Source organism: Amphiura filiformis, chromosome 3, assembly GCF_039555335.1.
Source record: "Amphiura filiformis chromosome 3, Afil_fr2py, whole genome shotgun sequence".
Taxonomy (NCBI): domain Eukaryota; kingdom Metazoa; phylum Echinodermata; class Ophiuroidea; order Amphilepidida; family Amphiuridae; genus Amphiura; species Amphiura filiformis.
Genome location: NC_092630.1, coordinates 69,794,586 through 69,815,042, shown reverse-complemented (window position 1 = coordinate 69,815,042; position 20,457 = coordinate 69,794,586). Strand labels below are relative to the sequence as shown.

At 35.0% G+C, this 20,457-nt stretch overlaps 1 protein-coding gene across 3 annotated transcripts in view; it reads right to left on the bottom strand.

Moving 5' to 3' along the window:
- Positions 1-1,586: 1,586 nt before the first annotated feature.
- LOC140149040 (cyclin-dependent kinase 17-like) overlaps positions 1,587-20,457 on the bottom strand; it is a 146,840-nt gene continuing 127,969 nt past the window's right edge. For 2 of the 3 annotated variants that reach the window (XM_072171187.1, XM_072171188.1), the window contains exons 10-14: positions 19,142-19,388; positions 17,201-17,291; positions 15,247-15,324; positions 8,998-9,046; positions 1,587-6,105 (exon numbers count right to left, since the gene is read on the bottom strand). In XM_072171187.1, the coding sequence (XP_072027288.1) occupies positions 6,060-6,105; positions 8,998-9,046; positions 15,247-15,324; positions 17,201-17,291; positions 19,142-19,388 (511 nt within the window). In that variant the 3' untranslated portion in view covers positions 1,587-6,059. The remainder of the gene's footprint in view (positions 6,106-8,997; positions 9,047-15,246; positions 15,325-17,200; positions 17,292-19,141; positions 19,389-20,457) is intronic. The other variant, XM_072171189.1, reaches the window with a different exon arrangement.

Genomic DNA, 20,457 nt, shown 5'->3' with positions numbered 1-20,457 from the left:
GCTTGATGATGCACTTACGGATGTAATTTCGTTGTATTTAAAGCGCAAATATCATGTTCCAGGCGATTCTGTGGGCATCACCCATCAGTAGTAGTAGTAGTATAGTCGTAAAGAGCACCATCGTAAATTTGAAAATGATTTTGAAGCTTTTTATACTGAAAACTCACTTCTAATAAACGCCTCCCTTTTGGAAAAATTATACAATGTCCCCCGAGGGATTTATTACAAACAATACGGTATATTGCTGATAGCGATTGATAGGCAAATGTGATGCATGCTGGGAATGAAAAGGGATGGCAGATTTGAACCCTTTTTGTTCCCAGCATGTATCACATTTGCTATCAGCAATATACCTTATGCCAACATTTAAGATAAGCCTGCTGAACATAATTAAGATCAAATCCAGCTCTTGCCTACTTTCTTTTGTCTCACCTCGAGGTTGGTAATACGGTCACTGCTACAATGTTGTTGCACTGCAAGAATACCGCAATTCCCACCTGTATACCTGTGAGATTAGGTTATCACACTGTGATTTGATACTGTGACCTAGTCACTTCCAAACTCGAGGTGAAAAAAAGTATAATTCCAGCTCGATTTTAACTTTGCACATAATCATGTAATCAAATTAATATACCATAGTGGAATACTTATAGAAGATGTTTCATTATGTCTTCCCTTCACACATAAACCTTCCTCAAACTAAACCCCAAAAAAGGGATTATAGATTTTTGTGTTCCACTAACTAGCACCAATCCATCAATTATATTTTAATGCAGAATAAACAATTGCTTCTAGACAGGGGTACACAACAGCGCTAGCCCCTGGTTCATGGAAAATTTATTTGGTTCAACTCCAGGGGTCTACTTTCATTGTACAGTCCAACCACTTTTATCCGGCCATGATGGGACCAAGCATTGTCCGGATAAGTGAAAAATCCGGATAAGTGAATTACATGTAATTCTGCATGACTGTCCCAAGTACTGAAATTGGGACAACAAAACATTGTTTTAACATGGGGTAATAACACTACAAGATGGCTTTAGAGTGCTTTATGTAACATAGATATGTCATTCTAAGTATTCAGAGCATGGAATTAAGGTGTTAAATCATCAAAAACATGTTTTCCTGTGAAGATTTCACAGCCGGATAACAGAGAGATCCATATAAAAGAGGTCCGGATAAGAGAGGTTGGACTGTAGTTCCAAAGAAACCTTGTTTGGTCATAAATTTCATTGACAATAAATTAATGAATGAATTTTATTAATACTATTATTTTGAACCATACAGCTGCATGAACTCCACAATCAAGACATGAAACTATACAGCAAACTGGAATAGCCCACAGACATAACAGCTCCATGCATAAAACTATTCACAAGATGTGACACGATCAAGGGAAATGAGTCGAATGTCGCTAATATTGATTTTGAGATATTGGTAAAGAAAGCGTTACAATTCTTTTGTTTTCAGCGATCGATAAATTAACCTAACTTCGCAAAGAAAAGTTGTATCAACATGGGGTTTTCAGAAATGTGTCCTCTTTAGAAACGTAAAACTCATTTTTCGACCAGGGTCGACATATGTGACTCATTCCCTTGATCATGTCACATATTGGTTTGTCATCCATGGGTCCAAAAGAGTATAACTCTGGCATTTATTGCAAGCATCTGAAATCAAGCAATAATAGAGCTAATGCCTTGAGGGCTTGCACATGTAGTTCTTATACCATTTTTCACCCCAATATGGCAGTGACATCAGTGCACATTTCATGGGGCGCAGTTTCAAGTAGCTAGCAGATGCTCAAAGCACAAAGACGCCCACAGATGCACGCATGAAACCGCTGCCTCAATGCATTGATGTCACTGCCACATTGGGGTGAAAAATAATATAGTATGCTAATCGGCACAATGCATTACATGCAGAATGCAAACAAGCACATCAATTGAAGCTGGTCACATGGCAAAATAATCCAGTGGTACCCTTCTTTTCCCTCTGTGACTGAAATACAAGGATGACAGGGTCTAGACTGGTCTGATCTCTTTGCATTAGCCACAGGAAAAGCCTGGTGAAGGCAAGGTACTGTTTCTAAGGTGAAAATTTATAACCAGCAATTTCATTTTTGAGGGACAAACTTCAATATCTAGCTATGACACTGCCTATTATTACCTATACTCTGATATATGGACAATATTAGATCTTTCATATGCAGAGTTCTTGAGCAGTGTAGCTGTGATATGGTTTGTCATCACATAAGCATGTATATATTGTTGCAGCGCTCTATAATTGTTTTCAAACTGACATCAATGACTGATTTCATATTAAGTGACCCATCACATCAAAATCACCCACTTCGGGGCAGAAATGAAAATGGAGATTTAAACACTAGGATAAACTGCCAATTTGTAGCTTTCAAATGACACCTTACTTGTTGAAACCAGATACAGTAAAAATGTTTTGTGAGGCAAAACAAGCTCAAATTTTTTTAAATTTTCTTTATATTTTCTTGTCTTCTTTCATTGGTATCTGCTAATAAAGCCAGGCGCGAAGTAGTCGGTTTTGATGTGATGGGTCACATATGTTGATTAAATTTGGTCACAAATAGTATCATGTAAGACAGCTTGCATTGAGCAAGAGTCATGTAACATGATTCAGGGTACAGGCCCTTTCACTAAGCTTATACAACATTTATGTCATTCAGTCAACATGCATAAAATCTCAAAATCCTATAGATGCCTTGGTCTTATAAGCTTAATGAGCTGAAGGTATACACAATGAAACTTACAATGTTTAAAGAATAGCTGTTGCTGTTTTTAAACATACAAAACAAATTTGCTGCCTTTGAGGGCACTCTACCAGCGCACACTCATGGAAGTACAAAGTCCAGGCACAGTGTTTTCTCATAAATTGTTTTCCTTTAAATTAATTGATCAATAAATTATTGGTAAGCTAGCTAACTCTGCCTATCTACTGCTGATTTCTACATAATATCATACAAATATATAGTTTATAGTAGCAATGCAACACCCAAGTATGCATATATTAAGGTATGTTTCAATAAGAAAATATGTTGCTAGACTGTTCTGATTAAATTTTGCAATATATCTTGATCTTTTATAATGCAGAAACATGATCAAAAGCAACCATGAAAGGTCACTTTTCTCTAAGATTTGAGCATTTTTCCCTTTTCTTTGTTTAGTTCTTCAATCATGAAGTGCAACATAATACATTCAGTTGTATGCAAGGAAGTGATGAGTGCATAACAATATAAGTCACTTGCCACCTTTTTGCATTCCAACTGTCGAATTGAGACACCAAAATTACCTTACAACATGTCATGCTACATTTCATTTTGTTACTGTCTTCAAATACATTGTCTAAGATGTGTTCATGGGAAAAATAGTTTATTGACACAATTACATAAAGGGCCAACAAGTTCAAAGTTCCCACTTCAGAATTTTAGAATAAATAAAAAAGCTTCTTACAAAATTATAACCTATAGGTAACACATTTTGTTTTACATACGTGGTCCAATTTATACTGTCACACATTGTTGCATTCAGTCACACTGGTTCATCAAGTAAGAAATGTTTTGAAAATTGCACTTTGGTCCATTTAACTCTCAAACAATGCAGTAGGCAGGACATACTTTACATTTGGGCATGTGCTTAGAGACTTAAATGGACTAAATTCTAACTATCTTTTCTTACATACTATGAACCATTGTGACCAAACACAATGTGTGACATTGTAAATTGGACCAAGTGTGTATATCAAAATGGGCTACCAAAAACTTTTATAATATCTTATCCTAAAAAAACCTGTTTTAAAGAATCTTGGGGGAACTTGGAGCTTGGGAACATCTCAACTCCTTGTAGGAGACATTTTCACTCTCTTCTGCAATGAGTGAGCAACTTTCCTGCAAAGACTTACACTCATATTGTGCATTCAACTCCTTGCAGGAAACATTTTTACTCTCTTCTACGCTGAGTGAATGCATCTCGTACAAGAAGCTAGAATGTTCTTATACATATCAACTCCTAGCAGAGACTGATAAGACCTCATGATGAAATGATCTTGTAGCTAGGTGGTTTCTAATCAATAAATAACATTGCTGTAACTTATCACAAACAGGAGTTAACTTGGCTCCTGAAAAGAGTTGAAATATTCCATTGCAATTAACAGCACCTAATCTAATGACAAGTTTTCTGAGGCATTACACTATTATTGCCTTCTACAATCATGACTTGTCCTCTTCCCACTGTAGCACACTTAATTAATACAACTAATTGGTTCCATTTTGGAAGAGTTTGGTTGACAAGCTAGCTTGCATTACATATTCTTTGTTATTCTTCAATAATCCATCATGAAATTGCTTGGCAAGAATAACTATGTAGTTAGAATATGAGTATGGAACAATCACTCAACATATTAGTTTGACCTTACAGGTACTACTTACTCTTAATTTGGTATATGGCATGACCTTTGACATTGGCTGTTACACAAAAATATCTTGAAACTTTCAAAACCATGCTAATGCTTTTGTCAATATTTTTAAGAAACAAAATAAAAACTTGTTGAAATTTCAAGGCACACTATTAACAGCTTATGCCAACATAAAGATAGTTATAATTAAGTATATTGATATGCTATATTACTGGAAATGACCAGATTCTTGAAATGCAAGTTTATTGATGTGATTATCAGGCTGTCGAATCACTGTCAATGTACTGTTATGTTAAAATCAGCCAACAATTAGAACTGGATTCTATATGATTATGGGACATCTTACCAGGCCCTATTTCACAAAGCCTTACGATCCATCTTACCATTGATTTAAAACGGGTTTAATTTACATGTGGAAAGTCAATCGTAAGATCGACTGAAATGCTTTGTGAAATGTGAACTAGTATTGTTATCCTAATTGATAAATATCCAGTGCTAAATTACACCATCACATGCACCCACCTCATGCTTGGCCCATGGCAAGTAACTCTTAAAGATTTTGAAGATGCCTGTAGTGTGTTACATAATCTTCTGAAATTTGACAATCACATGTGTACTTACACCGCTTTAACCTTACACCTCAAAGAGATCACACTTTGATTCTAATTGATTGAACAAGTTATAAAAATCATCAATTTGTTAAATGTTAAGAGAGTTTTGACTGTTGTAAAATGCAAATAAGTATATCCACCTCATCATTTATGGTATATGGTTGATGATCTTGAAAATCTGATACGAGAGTACCATTTTATTTATCTATTTGGAGTGAAGACTTTTCTGTATATAGCATAGTCCCTGATGCTTTCATCAGTCACATAACTCCTACAATACAATGTGAGCTACAGGGCACATTGGGCAGTGGTTTCTTCACGAATACAAGATAACACAAGCCAGCGAATCCTCTGTAGTTTAATACAACACTACTGTTTTACACAATACACAATGACATTGGCAATTTCCTTTGATGTCTCTTGTCAATATCCTTGAGTCCTTTGGTAGAATGTTCCTTCCTTGCTATCCTTTTGATGGGATATGCGCTACCCATTGTTTGACAGTGGGGTAATCTACTAAATCTGCATCTATGTGGTACTTCCCAAACCAGATTAACATGGGCTTTCCCAATATAAGCTTTGTGACTGTCTGCACCATGCAAATTTCACACTTCGGCATATGGAAACAGCCAAAGCACATACTGCCAAACAGAAGTATTATCTTTTGGAGTTTAATTACAAGACACAGGAAAAGTTGTAATAAGAAAATGGTGCTGGTACACATTGACCACGACGTGGAGCACTGCATTATGCCTATTTAGATGCAACCAGGCCACGGGAGTACACATTTATGCACATTTATATTGATCTCATCTGTCATGCCCCAAGATTTACTTGATCCCATATCAAGGGTGCAAAGCCAACAAAATAAATTTGCTGTAATAAAATCACTCGGGTAGCATGATGTGGATGCAGCATAAGCAGTTATTCGTCAGGCAGGCAGGCCGGCATACTGGAAGTAGATTGGCTGGGTTTGGTATGTCGTCTGCTTACGACTCGTTGCCGTCATGTCAGAATAGCATGCTTTGTCGTCTGCCACGATTTTGTTGTCCTGATACAAAATAGGTAATTAAGCATGCATTAGTATAACATACATTATATCATGAAGACATTTGGTCAATACGGCAACAGATAAAAACCCTGATCTACGGGTGGACATACCTTTTAAGTAGGGGCGGTTGGTCAGGCCTTTTATCTTTCTTTTTTCAATTGACTCCAAAAATTACCAAAATCTGTAAATATTTTACAATTTGAAAACATACCAAAAAAATTTGTTCCTAAAATTTTCGGCAATCATTTGTACAGCAAAAAATTGTTTCCCAATTTAATAGAACAGGTGTTTTTATCGTTGCCCAAGATCATTTTAATTAAACCACACCATGTATTATTGAATATGTCATTAACAATGACAATATATACTGACATGTTGCTTCTATAGAATGTGACCTTATAATGTATTGTTACTTTATATTATATGTACGGTATATATATATATATATTTGATATAGACTTGTTGCATCTGGAATGATTGCAGTGATCAAAACAAAGCATAGTGACATTAAACGTTCCTAAACAGCTGGCAAATAAATGAGAAGGGACAATCTGTAATTCAACACATTACTATATCTGTATCAGATGCTATACCCTACTTTCAATTTATTGATCTGCAATGAATATAAATGTTAATAGTATAGCATATATGCTAACTATAATTAGTTAAGGTTTTTGCCAAAGTATGTGCGTAATATTTCCATGAAAAGCAAGTCCTAATAAATGTTTGATTTGTGTTTTGTCTACCTTGATGTGTCTCGTCTGTGACATTGCCTCAAAGTGTTAGCAATTTGTTCCCAAGTGTTCTGCCTTTTTTTAAAGAATGTTCTATATGTTCTCACTGTCAACATCCAGGTTTCTTGTCTAATTTGCACACAATTTCTGGTGCACGCATAGCAACCAGCTTGAGAGGAACACAAAGAATGACCGCACACGCACACTGGTTTTTGAGGGGCTTTGATGAACAAGAGAAATGTCTGCAGCAAGCCACAATAATTAAACTTACTGGACATGTGTAGTAATATTATGCATACTCCGACATTGAAACTCACACCTTGAAAAGGATTTGCTCAATGAAGTCTTTATTTTGGACTTGATTTTTTTCTTGATTATTCTGTAGAAAGCTTAAATAACTTGCATGCAATAAGGTAAGTGAAAGGAATTTGCATGTTTGACTAGTAGAACAAAATATGAAGTCAAAGGTCCTACTGCGCCATGAAAGGTAGACCTGAGTCTATGCAGTCGACAATAAGTATGGCGATGTGTAACTTAACTAAAAGTAGTGCAAATTACATGAGTTTGCACATAAGAACGCTGGCGCATAAACACGGACACATTGAGCGCTCCATGTATGCTTAGATGAGGGAGGTTACCAGGTTCAAACACTGTACCGGCATCAGCCGAATTCAAGCATGCTTGAAGTTATTGATATCGGAGTCCCTACTTTGATTGAAATATCTTGACCTTTGACCTTTACAAGGTCATTTGCATGCATTGATATAGGTGAAAGGTCAATTTTTACAATCAAAAATAGGACTCATACCAACAATAGTTAACGCTGACTTAAGTGTTGCTTGGAATATGTATGGAGTATTATAGTATTGGTCTTAGTATATGAATTATGACCAAAAACACACAAAATGTGACCTTACTTGACTGCAAACCCAGTTGAAGGTCTTACTATTCTCTTCTTTCATTAGTGTTAAATTTTGCCGAGACTAAACACTAACATCATAGTTAATTTTTAGATAAGTTACTACATCTAAGCCAAATTCATCCCCAACTCATCTAAGTATTTAATTGAAAATGTTACCCAATAAATCCTTAACTTGTTATAGTTTACATGTGAACTATTATAAGACTGTTAGTTTACATTAGGAGCTTGTAGGTGTCATTTACTGTTAAGAATTAATAAGCAAAATTAAGGTTATATCAAGAAAGGTTATTCTGAAGTAAACCTATCTGTGCATTCCCTCATTAAACACTAACCATATAAGTTGGATCCCTTGTTAATGGTGAACCATCCTGATCCAGAAGACAAAATTGTCTGTATTATACAAAAGTTCCAAAAGCCTATGCTGGTGTTACCTTAGTTTTGGTAATTATGTGTTTGTTTAGGTGCTTAAAGGCTAGTACTGTATAGTTTTGTGTGCATCAAACACAATGGTAATAATTTTTGAGGCAGCGTTTCACCCCTTGTGGCCAAAAGTTGCAAATCGTCCTGAAGAAGAACAAGCACTGAACAAAACTAATCATTTGAGTGTAAAATTGTAATTTGCAGTGAGGCACAGAAAAGAAGTTTCTAGCAATGGAAAAAGGCACGCCAAAACCTCACACTATATACAAATGCTTGTATGTGTACCTGCAGATTGCTCACCATCACTTTAAATAATCCAACACTAATAACATTCTACAACCCCTTGTACAATTGTGTTCACATGTTGGGTGTAATGAAGCAAGTGCAGTTTATATCTACAAAAATACTATACATTTAAAAAAAGTTTTCCCAAGATATAAAAGTACTCCTTACTGTAAAGATTTCACCTGATTTTTACTACAACCGTTTTGCTTTCTATAACATTTATACAATTATCATAACTTTTTTTTAAGAAGGAATGTCTTAAAATACCAGTAGTTTCAACAACTACATGCACATTATTGTACGTTTGTCAGTGGCAAATTTAACAATAGATATGCGTGCAGAAGCTGTGGCCATCTACTAAGAATATACCACAAGCACAGCATTGTGAAAATGAACCATGAATAAAAAGCAAGCAGAAATGAAGGTGAAACTACTTTTTTGGGACTTAAGATTCAGATTTTCACCTAAAAGGATGGATAATCTGAATTTCAGTCCTGCAAAAAGAAAATCTAGAAACAATACTCCAAATACCTGCTGCAGTTTACATAGGCATGCTTGTTGTGTGGATCCCTGAAATCATCTGTTTGAAGAGACACAAATCAATGAAAAGACAGATGGATAGAGGAAAGAAAGCAGTTTAGAAGGAGAGAAGATTGGAAAAAGTTGAAAGATTGAAAAAAAAGATGAAAATGAAATAAAACATGTCAGATTACTATTCCAATCAAATCAATCTATTTCACATGAGCCTAGCAGCAAATAAATGTGCAGACATGCATACACATGCACATAACATCTTGGATAGGGACAGATAATTCTCAAGCAGAAAATGAAGGAAAAGACAAGGCATCATGCATGCCTTCATGGAGGAATCAATTTTCGAATCAGTATCTGGAAGGTTATCCATAAAGGGATCATGCAGACACAACAGCAAGCAATCAAAGAGTCACATTAATCCACACAAGAACTCAACACAAAGCAGCAAACTATATGATTGATGGTTCACTTCAATGGTCTGTACTCAGGAAGAACAAAGATTCATACCACAGACAAGAAACAGGGAACCTCGGAGATGTGTATACTAATCCTGTATTCCGTGCAATGACATTTTAACTTGAAATAGGTGTGCTCACACAATGAGAAAATTGCATTGTATTGTTTCCATTTCACCCACATGACAATCCCATGTGTTCATTGAAAGTGAGCATACTTTGATCCGAGATAACATACATGCACAATAATTGCTATACCATTTTTCACCCTGATGTGGCAATGATGTCAACACATTGAAGCAGCAGTTTCATGTGCACATCCATGCAGTGTCTGTAAGCGCATGTGTGTGTATGCCAGCACTTCAAGGTGCGCCCAATGAAATGCGCACTGACGTCACTGCCACATCAGGGTGAAAAATTGTATACCAGTGGTGGTGCCTCTGCTCCTACTTCACCCTCTCCTACTCCCCATCACCACCATGTTACAAAGCAAGAGGCAAGAAATCTACATTTGAACTAAAATTGTTATATTTGACACACCTTTCAGGATACAGATCATTTTCTCCATTCTCTTAAAACAAAGTATGGATTGAAAGGCATTGTTTTAGTCACTTAAGTTGACTCAAACATTAGCAAATTTCCAACTTGTGTTCAGACATCCCATATGGACTAAATTCTAAGTGGTTAAACAGGACAAATCTACTCATTCATTTATCATCAAAGAACAGCTTTTCAAATTTTACATATGCCACAAGTACTAAAGTATATGTAACCCAATCATGCATATTGAGGATAATGTCAACAGAGATCATTTATCAGATTTTGGCACTGCTAAAACAGTATTTTGATCTAAAAAATTAAATGTGACATTAATGTAGCCAAAATGTACTTTCTAATAATAATATGTAAAATGAAACAAGAAAACCAAAGAAAAACACAAAGATTTGAATGGTAAATCTGTCATCAATCAGAAACATCTCTGACAACAGTGTTCTCATTTTACTCCTTTGGGTTAATATGTTAAATTTCTAGTAATACTTCAATAGGGTAGGGTTTGACTGTTGCAGCTGACATTAACTGACATTGCCACCAATATGATCGGTAGCGTACTAAATATCTAAAGGACAGGTTGTTGAACTGCAAAAATTGGAGGGGTCATTCAATATTTTTGGATTTTTACAACTACATTTATCTGTCCTAAAGCACCACAAAACCATGCAGGTGGGAAAATCAGACTTAAGTTGATAATTTTGCACAATATCATTTTGGATTGAGTCTTGATAGGACAATGCACTGGAAAACAATTTAGGAAACTGCTTTTTAAAATGTTCTTGAAAGTTACATGACACACACTATGATTTAAGGGACATGGTCTGATTTTTTCATGCGCTGTTTCCTATCTTGCAAAATAATGAGCTTTCTTCTGATACCAAAATCTCAGTTTTGCTGAAGAAAAATGTGGAATGAAGCAGTCGATTGGGTCAACCCCTTTCATCACATATTTTAGTAGGGACAAAAATTCAGGTGTCAGTTGGTGCACTGCATGAAAAATTCACAAAAATGTACATTTTCTTACAGACTCTGATCATGATAAAGAAATCAAAGTATCCTGATATTACAAAATTTCCTGAAAACTTTATCCTCTGCATATTAAGGATAAGGCCCAGCTGGCAGTATATCTAAGAAAACAACATGCCAAATAAACAGTGGGTTGGTAAAACTAAAATTAATGTTTCCTTACAGGGTCCTTTATCTAATCAGGGTTGGTTATTTGGTTGGTGGTCAGCATCATATTCACAATATAATGTTTAAATCTTACCTTACCTTACAGTACAATTATGCAGTATTAGAAACATTGGTAAATCCTTTATGTAAGAGGAAGATATAGGAAGACACAACAAAGTTAGTTCCAAAAGTCTTCAAAGCTCTACGACATGGCTACCTCTCACATAAAGGCTGTTATTGAAGTTACTAATGACCTATGTATAAAATAGGAGATTTTCCATAATAACTAATGCATAGGGGTAAACATTCTTATGCAGGGGTGCTGTAACAACATTTACATTTAACTTTAGATATTGTTTTTATTATTTAATTTATTTTTATACTTTTCTTCAAGTATACAATGATTATTATGGACAGGATTTTGGATATTCTACAACTATGGCAAAACAGAATGACATGGGCCACTGGGTCACTATATTGAAACAATGTTTTCAACCCAGAGAGGGCATAACAAACTTTTGGACACTGAATTACCAACTTAGTTATATGATCTAAGAATGTTGCATCAGGGGCAAAAGTCCAATAGGTAACTATTCCCAATGTGTAGGTACTAACTGTCCTGCTATTTGACTTACATCTGACTACAACACAGCCCCAAACTCACATAAACATTCACCAAATTAGTACTCAGCATTAAGTCAGTAGATCACATAGCTTTCAAAATAAGTTGGTAATTAACTGTAACTTCAATAATTTTACATTGTAAAGCAGCATAGCAATGACTTGATTTGCTATGTATCATTTTAAGGTACATTTTCCCAGAATTGTTTAAAGTGCATCCAAAAATTAGGATGCTTCCAGACCATAAAACTGTTCCCCTCCCCCACAAATATTAGGGTAGGTCGGGTTACACCAAAGTAACAATATTTTTTTTTTGGGGGGGGGGGATAATTGATAGAAACCATGGAACTATGGAACTTTTAAAAATTCAAAATATTTAGACCAAAACATAATGATGCAAAGTAATGAAACGCTCCATAAATTTTCTCCCACTTACTTCGTGCTCATAACAACATCACACCCACATATATCCAATTGCACTGCATGCTGAACTTCCCATGTTCCGAGTTTGATTTACCAAAAAAGTGGTTCATAATGCGCTTCCAAACCGCTACTTGGAAGACATCAATAAGTCCAATGTATTTTGAGTAGTTCCATTATTCATGATTCTATCCTTTTTTTGAACAGTACCACTAAATATTTTAATCATTAAGCTATCATGCAGATGTTATATAGATGTAGAAATGATAGAAGTGAGCAGACCACATGCTTAGGCAATTAATATACACCTCTGGTAACTTATCATTCCCAATGCTCAGTCAAAGATGCAGAAAACATACATATTTTACTGTATAGAACATATAGTCTGCACCATAAATAAGATATCAGTTTTGAATATGACCTCACAACCAAACTGAGGCTAGATCTAACCACAGTGAGCGGAAGGATGTTTTCTTAATTTGAGATATCAGTGATGGTATATGATGCAGAAATCACCAAGTTATGAAACAAAAACTGATGGAGGGTATGGGTTCAAAGCTTACACCATATCAAGCCCCATTATCTGCACTCACTATGCATGCCATTAATCAAGTAAGGTTTGTCATGTAGGCCCTAACTGTGTGCACTCATAACATGTATGATGACATGCTACGGTATAAGTTGACTGAAACTGATGCAATTGTTGAATTTCTACCTTCCATCGGTTTTTGTTTTATAACTAGGTGATTTCTACATCATTTGCCATCACTGATTAGAAATTATAGAGAACATTCTAGCGTACAGTGGGGTCATGTACCTTATTTACTGTGCATACTTTATACATCAATATACTTTTATAAATATACCTGAACAAAACAAAACTTTACTTTATTAGGTTAAAGTGTCCACATCCTTTTAATGAAATAATTACCAACTTACTCCAACTTTGCCTTTCCCTTCCCAAAATAAACATTTCAGGATTGAATTTAAAGGAGTTATGGCAGCTTAGGACAGTTTATAAACAAATCGAAGTTCCTAAAACCAGCTGACATGTTTCCAAATTAATGTACTCAACTCACAGGCATAGTAAGATTAGTTGAAAATTTTATTCTTTAGTGAACATGAATCTGTAATCTAATTGGTCAAATACTACTTCAATAAAAATCTGTATTACATGTGTACACTACATGTATATTTATGACGAATTCAAAAAACAGGAAAATATTGTACGTATTACCTGCATATGTTTTTAGTATCGAATGCTTAACATAATGCGCACAACATCGAAAGACAAGCATACATTACATGCTGTACTTTTATTAAAGGCAAGGAAAACATTACTTAAACACAAAGATTATAAATCACAACAAAATTTGGCCAACTTGTCATAGAATCAATGTTCCCTAAAGGATCACACTGTTAACCCCTGCTTGTTCTAACAAAATTTGAAAAAATATGTGACCATTCACCACAACTGAGCCCGGATGTTGCCAGTGCCACTATTGAGATATGCTCCATTGAACTTAACAATAAACAGTAGGAAACAAAGGATTTATTGACTGTTTTATTGATTTTTCACTACTTAAATGTCAAGTACTATATACATCATTTTAAAGCTAATTTCAAGCAGAATATTTTGGTTGAATATTTCAAAAATGATGATTGGCAACTTCAGGGCTCAGTTGTGCTGGATGGTCACATATTTGCAGTCTGCATTCCATTCAGCCTGTAGCTTCATGCAGGCATGAGACTGCACTTTCCTAAAAAAAACTGAAAAAACTGAAAATGCGCGTGAAATTGGGCAAAAAGTACCAAAAACAGGCTGAAATTAAATAAAGTTGCGGAAATTTTGACTATAAAAAAAACTGAATTCAGTTTTTAAACTGAAAATTCTCATGCCTGTTCATGGAATACAGCATCAAAATGCAAATCTTTCCCAAATTTTGTAAAAAAGCAGGGAGTTACTAACAATATCAGTAATTTGGAAAGCTGCTTAAGTTGCACCTAGCCTTTGCTACTCATTCTGGAAAAAAATGTCGGCAAGATGCAGTTTATGATGGATTGACAACTCTAGAGTGTACATCGTCGCTTCATGGACACTTGTTGGACAATCTCCAAAAAAATTAGGTTTGCAGACATATCATTACAGTAATTTCTTGTGCACATTAAATAATACTCACGGTTGACTGTTTTGCTTTTCTTGGTTGAAAACAAAGAAGTTGGTATTAAAGAGCTTGGAATCTGTATAGGATCATTTGTAATTCTATAGGAAATCCACCATATTGAATCAGTAATGCATGGGGACCAAGTGTTTTTATTGGCAAAGGCCCAAAATTAAACTGTAATTGATCTCTTACAAAGATTTGCACAATGCAGTGCTTTAAGTGCGTATTATTGCCTCAAAGCTACTTTGCCCTCAATGAGTAACATATGTAAACATGCTGGAGTCTGAGCTCTCTTATTTTAACCTCTTTGATTATCAGACCTTTAGGATGAAACTGTTGATCCTTACTTCCCAGCTGTATATCCTAACTGAAGAGGATGTAGTTTCACCAGGAGAAGACTGTGTGAGTCAAATGTTAGATGTGCACAAGAAATCATTGTACTAATTCTTGAAAGATGTACATATTTCACACGTTTGTGAAGGTTGTCATTCATCCAGGTATAATCAAATATACAATTAGATTCTTTAAACTATTCAACTGGACTCAGGTGTTTTTAAGGCAACGGTTTCACACCTTATCTTAGGCCGACAGACCAATAGATGGCCTGAAGATGCACCTAGGATAAGGTGTGAAACCGTTGCCTCTCAAAACCGTGAGTCCAGTTGAATAGTTTAAAAAATCTAATTTTATACATATTTCACAATATAACCTGCAAAATATGCAACTTTGCTGACAATTCCCAGTCAGACAATAGCAAGTGCTGACTAGAGGATTCAATATCGAAGATGTGGACATTTTACCTGAAGTCATCATTATGTGTACAATAAGAAGGGGTGTAGGTCAGGGATTAGGTAACTTACCGGGAGCAGGCACAGCTGATGATCTCATGCCAGGATCTTTGTTGAGTTGACACTCTTCTAAATCAAACATTGATTGTTCTGTAGAGAGATCAGAAAGCAATAATGCAAACAATGTTTCATGTGAATTTTATCAACTCGAATACACACCCTCAGATATGTATGTTATTCTTTCTTATGACTTCTAATGTAGAATGTAACATATATAGGAGTCAACAACATGTTTATGTGTCATCAAACATATTTGTTTAAATAATAATCCTACAACATCTGTTAAATGTCAATACACTAGACATCAATTGAGATTCACCATGGTACTATAGCGATAATGAAAGATTTAAAAATAAAGGTTACAGCACTGTTGTGATTTAATGGTTTATAATGTATAAAACACCCACTGTCTGGTTATATCAGTTAACCTTTGTTATTAACACCTGCAGGTATTATGAGACACAATGTCATCTTTCTAACAGTAATCATCACAATTGTCTACTTACTCTTTGCATAAATTTATTTTCCACAAATTCTGGAAAGTTCCTGGTTAATATTATTTTAGAGACAGTTTGGGTAGACAAGTTTTTAAAATAAAATATTTTTTACTGATGTCACGCATATTGTGACATTTGCAATCCTCACACCGATTGTCTTTCAGACAGCTTCTCATTTTAACTATATCAATTTCTCATATTGTAGACAGAATGAGACTGAACATCTGACCACACACAATGTTACGCTCAACAAATTAAAAACAATGGCAATCAAGTGCGAAGTGTCACAACAGGATATTTATAGTCAGAATAGGCAGTGGCTATAAAATAACCTAGAAAACCTGTTATCACCACTCTTAGCAAATTCACCGGGTGCTAATCATTCAGCCCATTTCACTCACTGCTTGCACAGTGATACATTTGATAACTGCATATACCACAGGCTGCCTTTAAAGGAGAGTGAAAACCTTTGCCCTCCTACTGCTTGTTAATATAACCTTCATATATGAATGGACTTTACAGCTTCTCTCAGTGGTCTAAAAGCTCTTATAAAATTCTCTTTTTTATAATTCTCTTCTTATTTCCAAAAGATAGTCACTGATGTATGTATTAATTGGCATTAAGTTCAGGGCAATTCATGATCCAAATTTAAAGGTCTATTCAGAGATTTGCTCATCCGAAGGATTGCAAAAATCATCAAAATTCAGATTTTGTCACACATGTGCTAACAAACATAGCCTGCTAGCCGAAAGCTGTGTATTACAGACAAAATGATACATTTTAGGTGAATTTCTCTACTTCAGTAGAGAAATTAGCCGAAATTAGCTACACGTATTTGAATAGGGCTACAACTTAGTCAATATTGCTGTTTTCCTCATGTTTTTGCCAAATTTTTCATTTTAAAAATACCTAATGAGAATTTTAATGACAAAGCCAATTCTTCACTTTTAGACAATTTATACACAACTTTAATTTTACGTACACCTTCGCTGGGATCACTAAATAAGCCTTTAAATATATATTGTATATCATTTGATTACTTCGCAAGTGAGTTAATTTAGCACTTTATGTGGATATATTATATTAACTGGCAAATAATTGCAAATGTTGTTTATTTTCTACTGGTAATTTGAAAATTCAACTGGCAAAATTCAATAATAAATAGAATAGATTTTTCTTCTTATAACACATACACTTGTCTTACAAAAAATTCTTGACCATTTCACATCTTATTATGAACCATGAGTCAAAACACTAGTATCCACAACATGCTCATCTATCAGGCAGTTCTTTAACCCCAATACATTTGCACATTCATTGGATGACCTTTGATAATTGAATACAAAAACTCATACTCTGCAACTTGCATTAAGATTGTTTAATTGAGGTTATTGAACTATGCCACTGGAATGAGGCCATTGTGGTCCATAGTGAGATATGGAAATGGTATTGCGTATGCAAGAACCTACCGTCCTTGAGTAGTAATAATCTTGGTCCAAAGCACTTGAAGCAGCGTGACCTGATTCCCTCTTTCGCTGATATTCTATTCTTTCCTTGAAACTATAAAAGGAATGAGAAAATGTATTTTATGAGTTCGCATAAGAGCAATAATTAGAGGTAGAGTTGGTTTAAGAGCTAGAGTTGGATTTCCGAGTTTGAGTTAGAGTTGCATTTAGAGTAAAAATCGAATTTGTAGGAAAGAGTTTAGAGTTGGCTTTAGAGTTAGAGTTGGATTTTAGAAATCTACTTCTTAACTTCTAAAATGGAACTCTAAAACCAACACCAAACTCCCAATTCTAAATGATACCAAAAAAGTATAAACTCAATATGAATTCATAAGATTACAAAAGATATATTTATATACTATGTAAATGGTCCTTTTTTAATTTTAACAAACAAACCTCACATAATGAAATTGTATTTATTGATTCACTGTAAAACAAAAGTACGAAAATTGGTAGTTCATCCTGCAGTCAGATCAGTTCAGGCCAAGGCTGACTGATTGTTAATCACATTAATGCTAAAAATAAATGTGGTAAGGTCTAATGTACTGCACTCTGACAGTACTAATACTAAATATTAGAAATATTCCATTTGAAATACAAGCAACACATCAGAAGTAGATATAAGAAAATGTCAAAATCTCATAACGTAACAACGAAGTAGGTTAGAGACGACATGGTTTTTTTAATTACCATAGGGCACTTCCATACAGGGATGCAAATTGTGCGGGAGCGGGGAGCACCGCTCCTAGGAAATAAGAGTCAAAATTGAGGAAATAATACCATGGGAAGAAAAAGAAAGAGAGGAAAAGGAGGAGAGAGAAGAAAAGAAAAGAGAAGAGGAAGAGGGAAACTGAGAGGAAAGAAAATGAAGAAGAGTGAGGTACAAGATGATAGGGGAGGGCTGTGTGGAAGTGAAGCTACTGAATGGAAGAGAGGAAATCTTTAAAGACACTGGTTGTGCAAAATTTGGAGGAATTCACATTATTGTTCAAGAAATAAGAGCAAAAAATAGGAAGGTGTTGGTGTTAGAATATGGAAATGGGATATGGGGAAATTTACAATTCATCACCATAGGAGGTATTCTATGTAATTTAACAGGAAAAAACAAAGTTGGATGAAGACAGGTGGAAACAGGGCTCATATCTGAGGAAATTTAGAGAGGCGGCAATCATATCTGAGGAAATTTAGAGAGAGGCAGCAATAAGGATTTTATGGGAACAAAAGTCATAAAGGAATTCAGTGTATCAATACTAAAGCCACTGGGAAGAGGACAAACTGGAAAATATTGAGGAAATTTAAAAAGAAGAACCATAAAGCACTAAACATGCTAAACAAGTTGTGCTCCTCTGTCAAAAAATGAAAGAGGAATGGGGTAAAGGAAAATAAAAGGGGAAAGGAGCCTCTGTCCGACCAAACTTGACCCCAAACTAGTGTAAAATACCAAAAATACCACATCGTAAAACCTTTTTTGGAAGCTCGAAGACCCAACATACAGTCGCTCTATAAAAACACGCTATGTTAACATTCTCATCTTTTGAAGTGCAGAATAAAAGACTAATAAAGCTATTTTATGCATGGTATGATTGAGGAAATCTTGAGCCTAAAAACTTTGCTCCTGAGGAAGAAATCACAATTTGCACCCCTGCTTCCATATTTTATTATGAGAGCCTATTGTAAGGACAATGTTAATACTATAATACCATACTTTTTTGCAAATATAGGCCTGAGTGGATCAGAGTTTTACAATATATTATAAACTTGATACTGTTCACAAGCAGTGATAATCCTAATATATGTAAGTGATCAAACCCAAGATCGCCTAGCTAAAATTGGGTACCTGTGCAAGTTTCATATATGACATTAATATTAACTGCAAAATAATAGACATATTTGTAGCAAACTCACCTCTAAAAGGCTACTAAGAAGCTGAAGACTCTCGTTGTCCAACCTGGGGGCGTGGTTTATTAATGGTTCTCGTGGGTACTTTGGGAAGCGATATGACTTGAAGTCATCATTGGATGAGATGTCGGGCCACGTCTCATCCGTGGGTGTGCCTAACACTTTGAATATGAGATGCAACTCATCTTCTACTGTGGAGCCTGGGAAGAGCGGCCTGCCTGCAGCCATCTCGTAGAATATACAACCAACTCCCCTGAAGGAAATCAACAAACAATGTGTGTCAGGTTCATGATATTGACAATGGCAAAGTGACAATGAAATGTTCAACATCAACAAATAATATAATAATTCCGTTTTATTTATTATTCGCTGTATTCTGTTTTGTCAGATAAATGTTACATCAAACACAATTTCTTTTAGACCTATTGCAACTACTGCTTAAATTTCAATATTTGGTCAAGGTTTTGAAAAAGGGAAAAGAACCAAAAAGAGAAATTTTTGCATAATTTCTTTAATTACCCAATTTCAAAGACTTGACTCAAGTCTATGCATTTGATATAAGAAAAGGTTAAATATTGTTCTTAATTTTATTCTTTTAATTTAATAATTGGACTTGTGCAAGACCATGAAATACAATTACGTTTACCAATATCAAAATCTATATACTGAAAGTACTCTTTGTGTTGACCTTTAAGCTAGCATGTTTGTTCTGCTACAAGTAGACCCTCTTTGCACAACACTGCTTGAATCTGTGAGCTAGACAGCGCTCATTTATTTCTGGAGTCAGAAGTATTTTTAACAGAAGCAATGCAGATGTCAGTGGTTATTTCATTCATTATTAGCTGCTTGCTTGCTTGCTTGCTTGCTTGCTTGCTTGTACTAAAGACAATTCAAAGCTTTCCTTTCAAAAATGTTTTAAGGGGTCAGGTGCAAGGAGAAAAACATAACTAACTGACCAAAAAATTGATGATACAGTGAAAATAATATGACACCACAAAATACATAACGCTTTGCATAATTGACACACTTCATTTCTATATAAGCAATTTTTTTAGCATATTGTAGCACATGAGCCATGATAATGACACACTGTTACAATATATCATTTACATATTCCATATCATCAATACTCTCATGAATTAATTTACAATCTGATCAATCTACATGACTGATAAGTTCCTTGATACATCTAATCAACCTAGTCATAAATTCATTAACATTTGCAAGTGAAATTAGAGAAGTACATGAAGAGTTCAGATGATAAACATGATATACGACACATGCTGCCTTATGTTCTTTTCATGAATATTGTAACTGATAAG